The sequence below is a fragment of the Balaenoptera physalus genome (genome assembly GCF_965194825.1).
Source record: "Balaenoptera physalus genome assembly, chromosome: 11".
Taxonomy (NCBI): Eukaryota; Metazoa; Chordata; class Mammalia; order Artiodactyla; family Balaenopteridae; genus Balaenoptera; species Balaenoptera physalus.
In genome coordinates this window covers 59,086,341-59,103,887 of record NC_138896.1, presented here as the reverse complement: position 1 = coordinate 59,103,887, position 17,547 = coordinate 59,086,341, and the positions used below count along the sequence as shown (strand labels likewise).

General features: G+C 39.5%; 1 protein-coding gene across 1 annotated transcript in view; it reads right to left on the bottom strand.

Annotated features, from left to right (window-relative positions):
• FBXL2 (F-box and leucine rich repeat protein 2) overlaps positions 1-17,547 on the bottom strand; it is a 114,512-nt gene that overhangs the window by 66,135 nt on the left and 30,830 nt on the right. Inside the window, 1 exon segment of the mRNA XM_082411866.1 lies at positions 4,232-4,293. Within this exon segment, the coding sequence (XP_082267992.1) occupies positions 4,232-4,293 (62 nt within the window).

Below are 17,547 nucleotides of genomic sequence, written 5' to 3'. Positions count from 1 at the left end.
CATATAAGACTTTTCTCAAAAGAGGAATGGTTCCTTCCAGGAGACTGCCTTTTTTATAATACAAAATAATTAACACAGTTGTCATAATACCACCACTACTCTGCTCAAGCTCCAGTAGTTGTCAGTTTAATGTCAGATGGTAGTATGCAATTTCCATTGAGACTGAATTAGTGTAGGTTGATGAAATGAAGCACCGGGCTACATTAACTTACTTAATAATCAGGTTTTTTACTGAGACTGTTAGCAGTAGCATATGTTAAGATCCATATCAGGACAGCTTGCTTTTTTCAGTTGTTTGTATTAAAACCAACTGCACTGTCAACAGTATTTATTAAGTTTTCAGAGATCCAAAATTGATATTAATTAATAATAATAAGAGGGACTTCCCTGGTGGTCCAGTGGTTAAGAATCCACCTTCTAATGCAGGGGACGCATGTTCGACCCCTGGTTGGGGAACTAAGATCCCACATGCTGCGGGGCAACTAAGCCCATGTGCTGCAACTAATGAGCCTGCACGCCACAACTACTGAGCCTGTGCACTCTAGAGCCCGTGCCACAACTAGAGAGCCCATGTGCCTCCACTAGAGAGAAGCCCGTGTGCCGCAACGAAAGATTCCGCATGCTGCAACTAAGACCTGACACAGTCAAATAAATAAATAATAAATATTTTTTTTAAAATAATAATAAGAGATAACATTTATTTAACATTTATTGAACGCCAGGTACTCAGAGCCAGCCAACAACCCCCTAAGGTAAGAACTATTACTATTACAGATATGGGAAATTATGGCCCAGAGAGTGAAGTCACTTTAAGGTCACACAACTAGTAAATGGGGAGAGCTGAAATCTCAAGCAAGTTTGGCTCCAAAAGTAATACAGACAATAACAACAAGGACAAATACATGCAAGGAGAACCCAACTCACCAACAGATATAGAGATTACAACAAACTATATCTTCCCATTGTTATAAGCATTATACAACTGACTCCTCAGGAACAGTAAAATTACAAACTATTTGTTGAACTGTGTGAGAGTGAAAGGTAGAGAGGGAGAACTCGTCTATCTTTAATTTATAAGTGAAAGCTGGATAGAAAAAGCAAATGTAAAAGCTAGTTAAGTAACAAACTAAAAATGGGTAGCAGAAGGGACCTGTGAATTAATAATATCGGGTAGTCTTAAAACTAGCAATAAGATGATCAGATAAAAAAACTCAGATTTTTTCTGAGTGGATTCAAAGTGATATAGAGAGATGAAAAGTGCATAGTTCCAGGGACTTCCCTGGTGGTCCAGTGGATAAGACTCCATGCTCCCAATGCAGGGGGCCTGGGTTCAATCCCTGGTTGGGGAACTAGATCCCACATGCATGCCGCAACTAAGAAGTCAGCACGCTGCAACTAAAAGATCCCGCATGCCACAACGAAGATCCTGAGTGCCGCAACTACGACCAGGATCAGCCAAAATAAATAAATAAATAAATAAACAAACAAACAAACATTAAAAAATAAAAATAAAAAAATCACATAGCTCCAGGTTTGTTAACGGTTCCAGAGGGTAAGCTGAAGCTTCACTTGATATGATCAGTAATGGAAGCTAGCAGAGAATTTAAGAGGGTGGTAACAGATGCAGTAAAAAATGGCAGAAGAGAAAATGACCTTGGCTGCAAGCAAATAAGATTATCATAAACTCAAGGAATTCACACCTATTGATGAAGTAAGACTGAAAGTAAATAGGAATTCAATGAGAGCAGGAACAACAGTCTGCTCTGTCACAAAGAAGTCTGCTATATCAAGTAAAAATGTAAGCCTAAAACAGACTGAAAGTATGAAGACATCATTTATCTTAGCAAAACCAATCAACACTTAAGCTCCATGAGGTGGGGAATTTGTAGCACTCACTCACTTTGTTGTGGAATTAACGAACGATGAAGATGTCTGCTTTGGTAACCTGGCTCAAATCCTTCTTCAAAATTTTGCTTAAAAAGGGTAGCCGGGAAAGGGGAGAGCTGCTACTACTGAGAATAGAAAGTCTGAGAGTAAAATGGCAGAAATGATTTAAAGACCAACAAAAGTTAATATCTGGCTAGAGTTAGTTCTGAGACTGAAGAGTCAGAGAAGACCTGTTGTAGCAGTACTTTAAAATTTAAATTCCCTTTACAGACTCCAAAATTAGAACAGAAGTGGGAATGCAAATCTATGAACCTTTGCTCCCAAATGACAATTCTTTTTTAAAAATGATCTATGTATGAGCCTTAGCATAATTCAAAAACTATAACTCCAGGATTTTTGAAAGCTGGGTCCATCATGGATGTTTAAAAGAACTAATATTTCTAAAACGGCAGTTCAGAAATCGCACTAGCACGGAAAGTGACGTAATTCCAACACCCGCCCCGCCCCCCACCCGGCCCTTTTTGGTCAGTAGGTAGAAACAGTACCATGGCTGAGTACAGTATAAAAGCTAACCGTACCAAAAGGGAAAAAATATTAAGTTAGCAGCCTTGAGTCAAAAATAGCAGCAGTATTCAGGAGAAGGGTGGAGTTTAATCACGCTCCAGTGTTAAATGACTAACGTGGGTCGGCCTGAAGCTGGTTATGAGTCCCCAGGGTAAAAATGACATATTCACATTACAGTTTGATGTCTGTGCTAGAAAAATGTTCAGACCAAGAATGAAACATTGCACAATTCTGGGAAACATCACTCACTCTGTGGTCTGTTGTGGATGGCATCGCCTACCGCTGCATAGTAACAGCCAGCCCACCCTAACCACACTGGTTCTAACAGCTTACGGTGCTTGATTAAGACCCTGTGGGTTTATGTGATATACATATCATTCCTTCCTTGTTACCACTTTCTTAACTTTAAAACGGTCTAAAATGCCAAAGAATATTCTCTCTTAACTAAACAAATATTTATTTTGTTGAAATAAAACATAACTGCTGTATTTTTCATGTGATCCTGCCATGAATTAATTTTCTTTTTTATTGAGTAGAATGAGCTCACGGCAACAGTGTCAAACAACACCTGATGACTAATGAAATGCCACCCTGAAGCCCCTAAAATGTGATCACCACCACAAAGACCCTAAGCCTTCACCCCATTCCTGACTCAAAAACAAAAGTCTAACATACAGGGTGGAAAAGGTGAGCAATCCGTGGCATTTACAGAGCAACTCTGCGATGGACTCCAACATGTAAACAAAACACACATTCATACTCATCCCCTAAATGTTAAAATGAGATTTAGCACAGCCAGGGAACAGAGTAAGCTGCTCAATCTCTCACTATATATCAGCATTGCCCAAAAAATTTTCCAAGGAATATTAAAAGCGTTCCATGGTCAGTAAATCTGAAATGCCACAACTATTCATCTGGGAGCATATCACCATGCATATTAGCCTATTAGAGCTCCGAGAGGCCATGTAGTAAAGAAACTGGTTTTGTTAACCCAGTTTTTCCCATACTTACTTGATCACAAAACCTGTTTTTTTGTTTTGTTTTGTGAAATATCAGTGATATGAAGAGTTTGGGAAATGTCACTCAAAGATTACCATGTATTATACATGTATTAATTGTTGGTTAACAATTAAAATATAACATCCAAAATTAAATAAGATTTGCTTGATGCTTGCAGAGTACTAAAGGAAACTGCAGTGCCTTAGGTTCAACAAATGTTGGTTGATAGCTTTACTTCCCAAAACGACAAGCAAAATACCATTAACTGTATATTCAGTAATGCTAAAAATAAAGCACAAAAAACCTGTTCTATAGTAGTGTCAGCACATAATTCTCATAAAGTGAATAAAAACATCAATATTTGGGCTGATAGCATTTTAAGTGCTCAGTAAGAACATATAGTGTAATTACTGATCAGAAAACATCTAAATGTCTATGACTTCAGGAGCTCACAACCTTAATAATCTCTCCTCGTGTTACCGACTACATTGAGATAACCTACTAATACCCAAACAGTGGCACCTACTGAGGATTATTACAATACTTACCACATTACAAAAAGAATCCAGACCAATGCTACGTACATACTTAGTACATTCTGGATTAGACCAAGTAAAATTTAACAACAAGCTGAACAGCATTCTATAAAACAAAAACAAAAAGTCAGTTAGGCTAATTCTGTCTGTTTTTCTAAGCTATGGACTCATAGTGAGAAAGAAGATTGTCTTGGAACTTGATGACTGAATCATATCTGAAATCTTTAAAGTTTATCTACACTTACCTCAAAAGAAGTTCTTTGGGTAACTTTTTGTTAATAAGGCCTTCATCATTATTTGAGAAAACCTACAGGAAAAAAAAAAAGGGGATATTATAAAATGTTCCTCAATCAAAAAAAAAAAAAGGATACACGTTTTGTAGACCAAAACAGCCCCAATCACTGTCCTACAATTATGATGATACTAATTTCATGAAGTCACCATTCTTTGACATTGATGGATATAAAAATAGTTTATACCCTATTACCATTTAATAAAAACAGCAAACATTTATAGAAGAGTTAACACACAGCCATAGCTACACTACATTATATTACAGATTTTAGCCAAGGCATTTAGCAAGGAAAATAAATAAAAGGCATGCTGAATGGAAAGGAAGAAATAAAACAACTTCTATTTACAGATGACATAATCTTGTATATTGAAAATTCTAAAAAAGAGACACAAAAAAACTATTAGAACTAATAAAGGAATTCAGCCAGGTTGCAAGATACTATATACAAATATACAATATATTCATATAAAAATAAATTGTATTTCCATACATTACCAATGAACAACCTGAAAATGAAATTAAGAAAACAATCTCATTTGTAACAGCAAAAAAAAAAAATACTTAGGGGACTTCCCTGGTGGTGCAGTGGTTAAGAATCTGCCTGCCAACACAGGGGACAATGGGTTCAATCACTGGTCCTGAAAGATCCCACATGCTGTGGAGCAACTAAGCCCGTGAGCCACATCTACTGAACCTGTGCTCTAGAGCCCGAGAGCCGCAACTACTGGCCCCACGCGCCACAACTATTGAAGCCCGCATGCCCTAGAGCCTGCACGCCGCAACTACTGAGCCCACGCGTCACAACTACTGAAGCCTGTGTGCTCTAGGGCCCGCATGCAGCAACTACTGAGCCCGTGTGCCACAACTACCGAAGCCCACGAGCCTAGAGCCTGTGCTTCACAACAAGAGAAGCCACTGCAATGAGAAGCCTGCACACCACAACTAGTGAAAGCCTGCATGCAGCAACAAAGACCCAACACAGCCAAAAAAAAAAAAAAAAACTTAGGAATACATTTAACTAAAGAAGTGCCTGACATTATATATTGAAAACTTACACTAAACACTGTTGTGAGAAATTAAAGAAGGCTTGAATAAACTGAAACACATCCCATGTTCATGAATTGGAAGATTTAACAGCATTAAGTTAGGAATGTTCCTCAGCTTTGTACTTATTCTGCTTGGGGTTTGCCAACTATGTCCAGTCTGCTATTAGGCCCATCAAATGAATATTTAATGTCTGATTCATACTTTCACTTCTAGCATTCCCTGTTCGGTCTTTTTATAGTCTTCCATCTTCCTGCTAAAATTTTCTAACTGTTCATCTATTCCAACTGTTCAACATCTGGACCATCACTGACTGTTTCTCTTAGCTCTTCTCCTGACCATGGGTCACATTTCTTTGTTTCTCTCCATGTCTCATAATTTGTTATTTCACAACAAATATTGTGCGTAAAAAAATAATTAATTTACAAGGATCAATGAAACTAAGAGATGTTTCTCTGTAAAGAAAAAATTGACAGAGAAAGGGAGGAGAGACTGGCCAAGATAGCAGAGTAGAAAGACACTGAGCTCACCTCCTCTCCCGAGCACACCAAAATCACAACTATTTGCAGAACAACCATCAATGAAAAAGACCAGAATCTACCAGAAAAAGATCTTCTACAATTAAAGGAGGAACCACAACAAGATGGGCAGGAGAGGCAGACTCTCAATATAATCATGTCCCATACCACGGGGTGGGCAACCCACAAACTGGAGAATCATTATATTGCAGAGGTTCTCCCACAGGAGTGAGAGTTCTAGGCCCCACATCAGGCTCTGCAGCCCAGGAGTCAAGCACCAAGAAGACAAGCCCCCAGAGCATTTGGCTTTGAAGGTCAGCAGGGCTTAACTTCGGGAGGCTCAAAGGACTGGGGGAAACAGAGACCTGGCTCTTAAAAGGTGCACACAAAATCTGACATGTTCTAGAACCCAGGGCAAAAGCAGTAATTTGATAGGAGCCTGGGCCAGACCTACCTACTGGTGTAGGAGAGTTTCCTTGGAGGGAGGCGGGGGGGAGCTGTGGCTCACCCTGGGGACACAGACACTGGCAGCAGCCATTCTTGGGAGCTCCTTCTACTGCATGGACAATGGTGCTGCCAGGCACCACTGTGGAACCCTCCCTCTAGCTCATTAGCACCAAGACCTGGCCCATCCAATGGCCTGTAGGCACCAGTGCTGGGATGCCTCAGGCAAAGCAACTAATTGGATGGGGACACAACCCCACCTATCAGCAGACAGGCTGCCTAAAACTTCCTGAGCCCACAGCTGCCTCTGAACATGGCCCTGCCCACTGGAGGGCTAGGACCCAGCTCCACCCACCAATGTGCAGGCACCAACTCTGCCCTCCAAGAAAGCTGCTCTAGCCATTGGACGAGTCTCACCCACCAGGGGGCAGACACCAGACGTAAGAAAGCCACAATCCCACAGCCTGCAGACCCAGCCTGCCCACAGCAGGCCAGACCCTACCCTGGGACCAGCTGGGCCTCAACCCTTCCCACTAGCAGGCCAAAACAAGCTTCCCAACACCCTGGACCCCATACTCAACTGTGTCAGGAAACACTCCACCCCCCACACACACCAGTTATCTGACACCAGCTCTGTGATCCCTGGGCACTACAGCCAGACTCCAGGACCCAACTGTGACTGCTGGTAGTCCGGCATTAATCCCAAGACCTGGCTTCACCCATCAGTAGGTGGGCAACAGCCCCAAAGTTTTCTGGACCCTGATTCCACCCACCAGTGAGCCAGGACTAGCCCCAGGGCCCCCTGGGGTACTGCAGTCAGCTGCCTCGTGACTAGGCTCCACCAACCAGTAGCCAACAGCTTCCCAAAGCACGGCCAAAGCATGGCCTGGCAACCAACCGGAGTAGGGGCCAACCAAGCCTACCAGACTGTCCACACAGTCAGCCTGCCACAACAGAAGGAAGCATGCAGCCCTCATAGGGGGAACTGCTAGAACATATAGCTTGGCCATGATAGGGGAGTGCACTGCTAGGATGCATAGCACATCTCCTACAGAAGAATACTTCTCCAAGGTCAGGAAATGTAATTAACCCACCAGATAAATAAAAATACAAACAGCAACTTAGGCAAAATGAGGTGACAGGAAAACATGTTCTAAATGAAGGAACAAGATAAAACCCTAGAATAAGAACTTAGTGAAGTGGAGACACGCAATCTACCCAAGAAAGAGTCCAGGGTAATGATCATAAAGATGATCAAAGAACTCAGGACAAGAATGGATGCACAGAGTAAGAAGTTAAAAGTTTTTAACAAAGAGAAAACATAAAAAAAAAAAAGAGAAAGATGAAGAACACAATAACTGAAATGAAAAATATACTAGAAGGAATCTACAGTAGACTAAATGATACAGAAAAATGGATCAGCAAGCTGAGAGATGGAGTAGTAGAAATCACTGCCACTAAACAGAAAAAAGGAAAAAGAATAAACAGAAATGAGGACAGTTTAAGAGCCCTTTGGGACAATATCAAGTGTACAAATATTCACAGTATAGGGGTCCCAGAAGGAGAAGAGAGATAAAAAGGAGCTGAGAACATATTTGAAGAAATAACAGGTGAAAACTTCCCTAACCTGGAAAAGGAAACAGTCATCCAAGTCCAGGAAGGGCAGAGAGTTCCATACAGGATTAACCCAAAGAGTAACACACCAAGACACATGTAATTAAAATGACAAAAAATTAAAGATAACGAGAGAATCTTAAAAGCAGCAAGGTAAAAGCAACAAATAACATCCAAGGGAACTCCCATAAGCCTATCAGCTGATTTTTCAGCAGAAACCCTGCAGGCCAGAAGGGAGTGGCATGATATATTTTAAATGATGAAAGGGAAGAACCTGCAACCTACAACCAAGAAATACTCTACCCAGCAAGCCTCTCATTCAGATTTGACAGAAAGATCAAAAGCTTTACAAACAAGCAAAAGCTAAAAGAGTTCAGCACCATCAAATCAGCTTTACAACAAGTATTAAAGGAACTTCTCCAGGTGAAAAAAGAAAAGGCCACGACGAGAAACATGAAAATTATGAAATGAAAAAGCTCATCAGTAAAGGCAAACACACACTAAAGGTAGGGAATCATCCACGCATAAAGTGAGTAGGAAGGTTAAAAGACAAAGGTAGTAAAATCACCTATATCAAAATCACTTAAGCAGTTAAGGGATACACGAAACAATTAGATAAAAGATATGATATAAAAACAGTAATCGTGAGGGGAGAAGAGTACAAAGACAAGGTTGTTAAAATGCATTTGAAAGTAAGAGATTAGCAACTTAATCACATATATATAGATTGCTATATAAAAATCTCATGGTAACCACAAACCAAAAATCAAAAATAGATATACACACAAAAAAAGAAAAAGGAATCCAAATATAACACTAAAAATAGTCAACTCACAAGAGAAGAACAAAAGAAGACAAAACAAAACAAACCCAAAACAATTAACAAAATGGCAACAAGAACATACATATCAATAATTACCTTAACTGTAAACAGACTATATGTTCCAATCAAAAGACATAGCGTGGCTCAATGGATACAAAAACAAGACCCATATATATGCTGCCTGCAAGAGACTCACTTCAGATCTAAAGACACAAAAGACTGAAAGTGAGGGGATGGAAAAGGTATTCCATGCAAATGGAAATCAAAAAAAAGCCAGAATAGCAATACTTTTATCAGACAAAACATACTTTAAAATAAAGGCTGTTACAAAGAAGCACACTACATAATGATCAAGGGATCAATCCAAGAAGAAGACAGAACAATTGTAAATATATATGCACCCAACACAGGAGCACCTCAATATATAAGGCAAATATTAACGGGCATAAAAGGAGAAATCAACAGTAACATAACAGTAGAGGAATTTAACACCCCACTTACATCAATGAACAGATCATCTAGACAGAAAATCAATAAGGAAACACTGGCCTGAAATGACACATTAGACGAGATGGACTTAACTGATACATAAAGAGCATTCCATCCAGAAGCAGCAGAATACACATTCTTTTCAAGTGCACATGGAACATTCTCCAGGATAGATCACATGTTAGGCTTCAAAACAAGTCTCAGTAAATTTAAGAAAACTGAAATAATATCAAGTATCTTTTCCAACCACAACGCTATGAGACTAGAAATCAACTACAAGGGGAAAAAATGCAAAAAACACAAACACATGGAGACTAAACAATATGCTACTAAACCACCAATGGATCATTAAAGAAATCAAAGAGGAAATCAAAAATACCTAGAGACAAATGAAAATGAAAACACGATGATCCAAAACCAATGGGATGCAGAAAAAACAGTTCTAAGAGGGAAGTTTACAGCAATACAAGTTTACCTCAGGAAACAAGAAAAATCTCAAACAACCTAAACTTACAACCTAAACTTACACCTAAAGGAACTAGAGAAAGAACAAACAAAACCCAAAGTTAGTAGAAGGAAAGAAATCATAAAGATCAGAGCAGAAATAAATGAAATAGAGACTAAAAAAATAGAAAAGATCAATGAAACTAAAAGTTGGTTCTTTGCAAAGATAAACAAAATCAATAAACCTTTAGCCAAATTTATCAAGAAAACCCAATAAAATCAGAGATGAAAAAGAAGTTACAAGTGACACCACAGAAATACAAAGGATCATAAGACAACAGTGATCAAACAACGATATGCCAATAAAATGGACAGCTTAGAAGAAATGGACAAATTCTTAGAAATGTACAATCCCCCAAGATTGAACCAGGAAGAAATAGAAAATAAGAACAGACCAATTACCAGTAATGAAATTGAATCACTAATTTAAAAACTCCCAACAAAGAAAAGTCCAGGATCAGGTGGCTTCACAGGTGAATTCTACTAAACATTCAAAGAAGAGTTAACACCTATCCTTCTCAAACTATTCTCCCTCCCAAAAACAAAAGAAACTGCAGAGGAAGGAACACTTCTAAATTCATTCTGTGAGGCCAGCATCACCATGATACCAAAACCAAGGATATCACAAAAAAAGAAAATTACAGGCCAATATCACTGATAAACAAGATGCAAAAATCCTCAACACAATATTAGCAAACTGATTCCCACAAAACATTAAAAGAATCATACACCATAATCAAGTGGGATTTATCCCAGCGATGCAAGAATTTTTCAGTATTTGCAAAATCAATGTGATACACCACGTTAACAGACTGAAGAATAAAAACCATATGATTATTTCAACAGATGCAGAAAAAGCTTTTGACAATATTCAACATCGATTTATGATAAAAACTCTCTAGAAAGTGGGCCTAGAGGAAACATACATCAACATACTAAAGGCCATATATGACAAACCCACAGCTAACATCATACTCAATGGTGAGAAGCTGAAAGCATTTAGGTGGGTTAATTACATGCCCACTCTCACCTCTTTTATTCAACAGAGTACTGGAAGTCCTAGCCACAGCAATCAGACAAGAAAAAGAAATAAATCCAAATTTGGAAAGGAAGAAGTAAAACTGTCACTGTTTGCATGATACTAAGTGTAGAAAATCCTAAAGATGCCACCAGAAACTACCACAGCTTATTAATGAATCTGGTAAAGTTGCAGGATACAAAATTGATATACAGAAATCTGTTGCATTTCTATGCATTGACAACGAACTATAAGATACGGAAACAGGGACTTCCTTGGTGGGGCAGTGGATAGGAATCCACCTGTCAGTGCACGGGACACGGGTTCAATCCCTGGTCCCAGAAGATCCCACATGCCGCGGAGCAACTAAGCCCATGCACCACAACTACTGAGCCTGTGCTCTAGAGCCTGCGTGCCACAACTACTGAGCCTGCATGCTGCAACTACTGAAGTCCGTGTGCCTAGAGCCTGTGCTCTGCAACAAGAGAAGCCACTGCAACAAGAAACCCACGCACCGCAACAAAGAGTAGCCCCCGCTCGCCACAACTAGAGAAAGCCCACACGCAACAAACACCCAATGCAGCCAAAAATAAATAAAATTAAATCTTTTTTTAAAAATTATTTATTTATTTATTTATTTATTTATTTATTTATTTATTTATTTATTTATGGCTGTGTTGGGTCTTCGTTTCTGTGCGAGGGCTTTCTCTAGCTGCGGCAAGCGGGGGCCACTCATCGTGGTGCGCGGGCCTCTCACCATCGTGGCCTCTCTTGTTGCGGAGCACAGGCTCCAGACGCGCAGGCTCAGTAGTTGTGGCTCACGGGCCTAGTTGCTCCGCGGCATGTGGGATCTTCCCAGACCAGGGCTCGAACCCGTGTCCCCTGCATTGGCAGGCAGATTCTCAACCACTGTGCCACCAGGGAATTCCAAATTAAATCTTAAAAAAAAAAAAAAAGATAAGGAAACAATCCCATTTACCATCTCATCAAAAAGAATAAAATAACTACAAATAAACCTACCTAAGGAGGTAAAAGACCTGTATTCGGAAAACTGTAAGACATTAAAAGACTATAAAACTATAAGGTGAAGAAACTGAAGATGACACAAACAGATGAAAAGATATACCTTGTATTCTTGTATTGGAAAAATTAATATTGTTAAAGTGACCATACTACCCAAGGCAATCTACAGATTCAATGCAATCCCTATCAAAATATACCCAGGGCACTTTTCATAGAACTAGAACAAATAATCTCAAAATTTGTATGGAAACACAAAAGACCTCGAATAACTAAAACCATCTTGGGAAAGAAGAACAGAGCTGGAGGAATCATGCTCCCTGACTTCAGACTATACTACAAAGCTACAGTAATCAAAAAGTATGGTACTAGTAGGAAAACAGACACACAGATCAATGGAACAGAATAGACAGCCCAGAAATAAACCCACACACTTATAGTTAATTAACTTATGACAAAGGAAGAAAGAATATACAATGGAGAAAAGACAGTCTCTTCAATAAATGGTGCTGGGAAAACTGGACAGCCACATGCAAGAGAATGAAACTGGATCCCTGTCTTATACCATACACAAAAATTAACTTAGAATGGATGACAGGCTTTCAATGTAAGATCTGAAAACGTAACACTCCTAGAAAAAAACAGGCTGTAAGCTCCTTGACATAAGTTATGGAGATGATTTTTTGGACTTGACACCAAAAGAAAAGGCAACAAAAGCAAAAATAAACAAGTTGGACTACATCAAACTAAAAAGCTTCTGCTCAGCAAAGCAAACCATCAACAAAATGAAAATATAACCTACTGAATGATTTTGCAAATCATATATTTGATAAGAAGTTCCTATCCAACAAGAAATCCAATTAAAAGATGGGGAAAGGATCTAAGTAGATATCTTTCCAAAGACATACAGATGGCCAACAAGTACATGAATAGGTGCTCAACATCACTAATCATCAGGGAAATACAAATCAAAACCACAATGAGATACCACCTCACACCTGTCAGAATGGCTATTACCAAAAAGACAACAAATAACAAGTGTTGGTGAGAATGTGGAAAAAAGGGAACCCTTATGCACTGTTGGTAGGAATGTAAATTGATGCAGCCACTGTGGAAAACAGTATGGAGGTTCCTCAACAAATTAAAAAATAGAACTACCATACGATCCAGGAATTCCACTTCAGGGTATTTTTCTGAAGAAAACAAAAACATTGTTTCAAAAGATATAGGCATGCCTATGTTCACTGAAGCATTATGTACAATAGCCAAGATACGGAAACAACTGAAATGTCTATCGATAAATGAATGGATAAAGAAAATATGGTAGATATATACAATGGAATATTATTCAACCATAAAAAAGAAGGAAAATTTTCACACTTGCAACAACATGGATGGACTTTGAGGGCATTATGCTAAGTGAGATAAGTCACACAATGAAAGACAAATACTTTGAAAGACAAATGATCTTATATGTCATGAGCTCATCAAAAATGAGCTCATATATATACAGATTTATGGTTCCAGAGGTGGGGAATGGGAGGGTGGGCAAAATGGGTGTAGGGGGTCAAAAGGTACAAACTTCCAGTTATAACATGAATAAGTCATGGGGATGTAATATACAGCATGGTAACTATAGTTATTAATACTGTATGGCATATTTGAAAGTGCTAGAAGAGTAAATCTTAAAAATTCTCCTCACAAGAAAAAAAATTCTCTAACTATGTATGGTGACAGATGTTAACTAGACTTATTGTGGTGATCATTGTGCAATACATACAAATATCAAATCATTCTGTTGTACAGCTTAAACTAATATGTTATATGTCAATTACACCTGAATTTTTTTAAAGTAATTTACCTCCATATAGGGCAGTTCCTCCTTCAATTAGGTTGCTGGGGAGCGGGGCGGGTATTGAATCCTTTTAATCTCTAGTTGACCTGGGTTTCAGATTTGTTGTAGCATTAGTCAGATTCAGTTCAAGAATGTTTTAAAATTTTTTTAGGGTGACATCAGAACCTCACCTTCAGGAGAAGTTGGGATCTGAGCACTAGTAAAACTTCACAGATCTCTTTGAGCTGCAGAGCCAGGCTGCTAGCTTTCTGATACGTGAGAGCACTCTCTGTTTTACATTCTGGCTGCCAGCTGGGGAGTACTTTGCTCTGCAGAGGCACCCTCTACTGTCCCTTCCTTAAGAAGCTCTCTCTCTGCCCTGTTACTCTAACTCCACCGTCTGAAAGCCTTTTGGCTTGTCCTGATTGAAAACCTGGAGAGCCATAGAGGGACATTTCTCAGCTCTCCCGCGGGCCCCATCCGTTGTGGCCCTGCCTGACACTTGGTGAAAGCCCCTAGTGCCTCAGAGAGGCTTCTGCTGACTCTCCTGCCCTGCCCCAAGCCTTCAGCGGGCTCCGCCCACCTCAAGGATGTTCTCGGCTCTCTTCCCTTGGCCCCAGCCTCCAGCACACGTCTACATCCATGTACTCAGTGAAGGCCCATGCGAAAGAGAGGTAGGTGCAGCCTAGCTCTGCGGCTGGGGCCCCTCAGGGCTCCAAATGTCACTCCAGCCCCCATGCAGTAAAAGTTCGGCTGATTTCTCCAAGCTGTCTATAGCAGTGTTCGTCCTCCTGCTGTCCCCACCACGGATGAAAGTTACCTGTGTGTCTCCTTTTTTCTGGGAAGGGCACATTACATCCAGGATTTTAATTCATTTAGATTTCTTTGTTTCCTCAGCTCTCTAGAGGGTTTTTAAAGAACTGTGATTTTCTAGCTTCTCTATCTTTTCCCATTGTTAGGGTAGAAACAGCAATGTCTAATTTTTGCAACTTTCCAAGTCCTAACAGAAAAGTGGAAGTCTTTATTACCCATTCTGATAGAAGAAAAACAGACTTGGAGCAGATAAATGACTTGCCCAAGGTTTAGCACTAAAAACAAACAAACCACCAAAAAAAAAAAAAAAAAAAAAAACTCAGATAAACTACAGTATAAACTTGTATCTCCTGACTCCAAGTCTAGGGTTCTTTGTACTGCACAACAGGTAGTAAAGGCTATTTGACTCTGGGGAAGGCATTTAACCTCTCAGTATTTCTAATTTGTAAAATGAAAGGATTGTACTAGAGAAACTCAAAAGTCTCTTCCAAATCTAATTATTTCAAGATTCAATTAAGTTTGTGTTTTTAAAATATCCCACTGTTTCTGAAAACATAATTGTGTGTCTTCAGGTGCCTTTCAATTTTAGATGTCTAATAAGGGTCACAAATTTATCAAGTCCAAAACCAACTCCTTTCTTCATCCCTACGCTAAATTTACTCCTCCCATAGTCTTCATCTCAGCAAATGACAACCTGTTCCTATTGCTCAGGCTCAAATCACTGAACCATCCTTGACTTCCTTTTCTTTTCTATTCCACAGCCAATTCTATGGATGACTGCACCAATAATGTCCTCTCTGGTCTCCTCTGCTCTTGTCCTTTCTCCCCTCCCTCCTACCCCACATGTAATTTCCACATAGCAGATGGAATGGTCCTTTTATAAAATATAAGTCATATTCTGTCATTCTTCTTAAACTTTACCAATCATTTCCTTCCCTCAAAGGGAAAGGCAAACTCCTTTAAATGGCTTATAAGTCCTAGGCGATCTGGTCTCACTGACTACCTTGGTCTTCCCTCTTGCCATGCTCCTGTCTTACTCCACTCCAGCCTCACTGTTTTCCTTGCTGTTTCTCCAACACACCAGACAGTGCCCCAGGACCTTTACACTTGTGTCCTTTCCTGAAATGGTCTTTCTCTAGGCATTCCCATGATATATCCTCTGCTCAGATGTCACCTTATCAGAGAGGTCTTCCCTTCCACCTACATAAAAAGCAAGTCCTCCCACTTCTCACCCATCCTGCAAAACTTCCTTTCTCTTACTCAGCTTTTTCTCCAAAGCACTCTTCACCACCTTATCTGTATGTTTATTATCTGTCTTCCCACTGCTAGAACATAAACTCCATGAGGGCAGAGGCTTCCCTGTTTCATTCACTACTGGATACCCACTGCCTAAAACAGTGACTGGAACATAGTGGGACACACAAATATTTGATGGACAGAAAACCATGAGACAGAAAATTTAATAGAAAGACACAATTACACGGGCAGTATTGAGAACTGGAAAAGCTGGGTTTGAACCATGAGTGTGACCCCACAAAAACTTTCCCAATGACTGCCCTGTTCTGCTTCCCTAGACCCCTCTGCTCCAACCACCCCAGTGCTGGAAGTGGCAGTGGCTGAGGTGGACACTACACAGGGTAGAGGTGAGACACAAAATGAGGCAGGGAAGGCAGAAATAAAAGTGTAGCCCAACCCATGGCTGCCCATATCTGAGCTTTGGTGGTCTGCACTGTTATAAAAAAAAAAAAAAAGCCAAGTAAATCCTTCAGGATGTCATTACACAACATCTTAATAGAGAGTCTGTCATAAAAGAAAAAGAGCTTGCTGGCTCAGCTGACAAGACACCAAGACTCTTATTCTTGGTGTAGTATGTTCATGCCAGGCACTGGGCACAATCTTTAGTTTGGGAAGAAGCCATGGTGCTATGGTCAAGATGCCAGACTTTGGAGACAGACTAGTTGAGTTCAAATCCTGGCTCTGCCACTCACCAACTATGTGACCTTGGGCAAACTGCCTAATCAACTAGGCCTGTTAAGTGGGTACAATGATGTCAATCTCATAGCGATGTTAGAAGGGTTAAATGAGATAAACGTGAAGCGATTAGCCTAAAACTGGGCACAGTGTAACGGTTCCATGAAAGCGAGTTATTGTTACAATTACTAAAAATTACGTGTCCCCCACCCCAGTGCAGCCAAAAAAGCGAGACCAATTTTGACAAGAATAGAAAAATTAATACATAGAGAAATGTCTTGTCATATCTATTAACACAGATCTCATTATATAATCCCTCTTAACTATACCATGTGATGGCAAAGAGACCAAAACTGCCTGTAAAATAAAATATATTTTATTGTGCTTCTCAACACCTCTGAGAAGTCCTAACCACAGGCAAATACAGAAAGGAAAGGCCAAAATAGGGAGAAAATCCAAATAAAATGAATTAAAATGGGAAAACTGTATGATACGTTATTTTATTATTTACAAAAAATAAATCTGCCTTACGAGCTAAAGTGGTAAGCAATAACAAAAACCTGATGACAAGAGGTATCCCAACGTATATTTTAATCCATATGAATTAAAGTTTAAATAGTTATTTGATGTCTTTTTGTAACAGTTTTAGCATATACAACTAAAATAAATGTGAAATTTTTTATTAGGAAAAATCTCAGAAAATAAAATTTTACTTTTAAAAATAGTTTCATCCCCCAATTCTAAATGGCTTTACATTAAAAGCTGGTCTTATAAGTCATACCAATGTTTTCTTAGATCAGTCTCCCAAGGCAATAGAAATAAAAACAAAAATAAACAAATGGGACCTAATCAAACTTACAAGCTTTTACACAGCAAAGGAAACCATAGGGAAAAAAAAAAAAAAAGAAAGAAAAGACAACCTACGGAATGGGAGAAAATATTCGCAAATGATGAGACCAACAAGGGCTTAATCTCCAAAATATACAAACAGCTCATACAACTCAACAACAAAAAAACAAACAACCCAATCGAAAAATGGGCAGAAGGGGACTTCCCTGGCAGTCCAGTGGTTGAGACTTCACCTTCCAATGCAGGGGATGCAGATTTGATCCCTGGTCAGGGAGCTAAGATTCCCACATGCCTCGTGGGCAAAAAACCAAAACATAAAACAGAA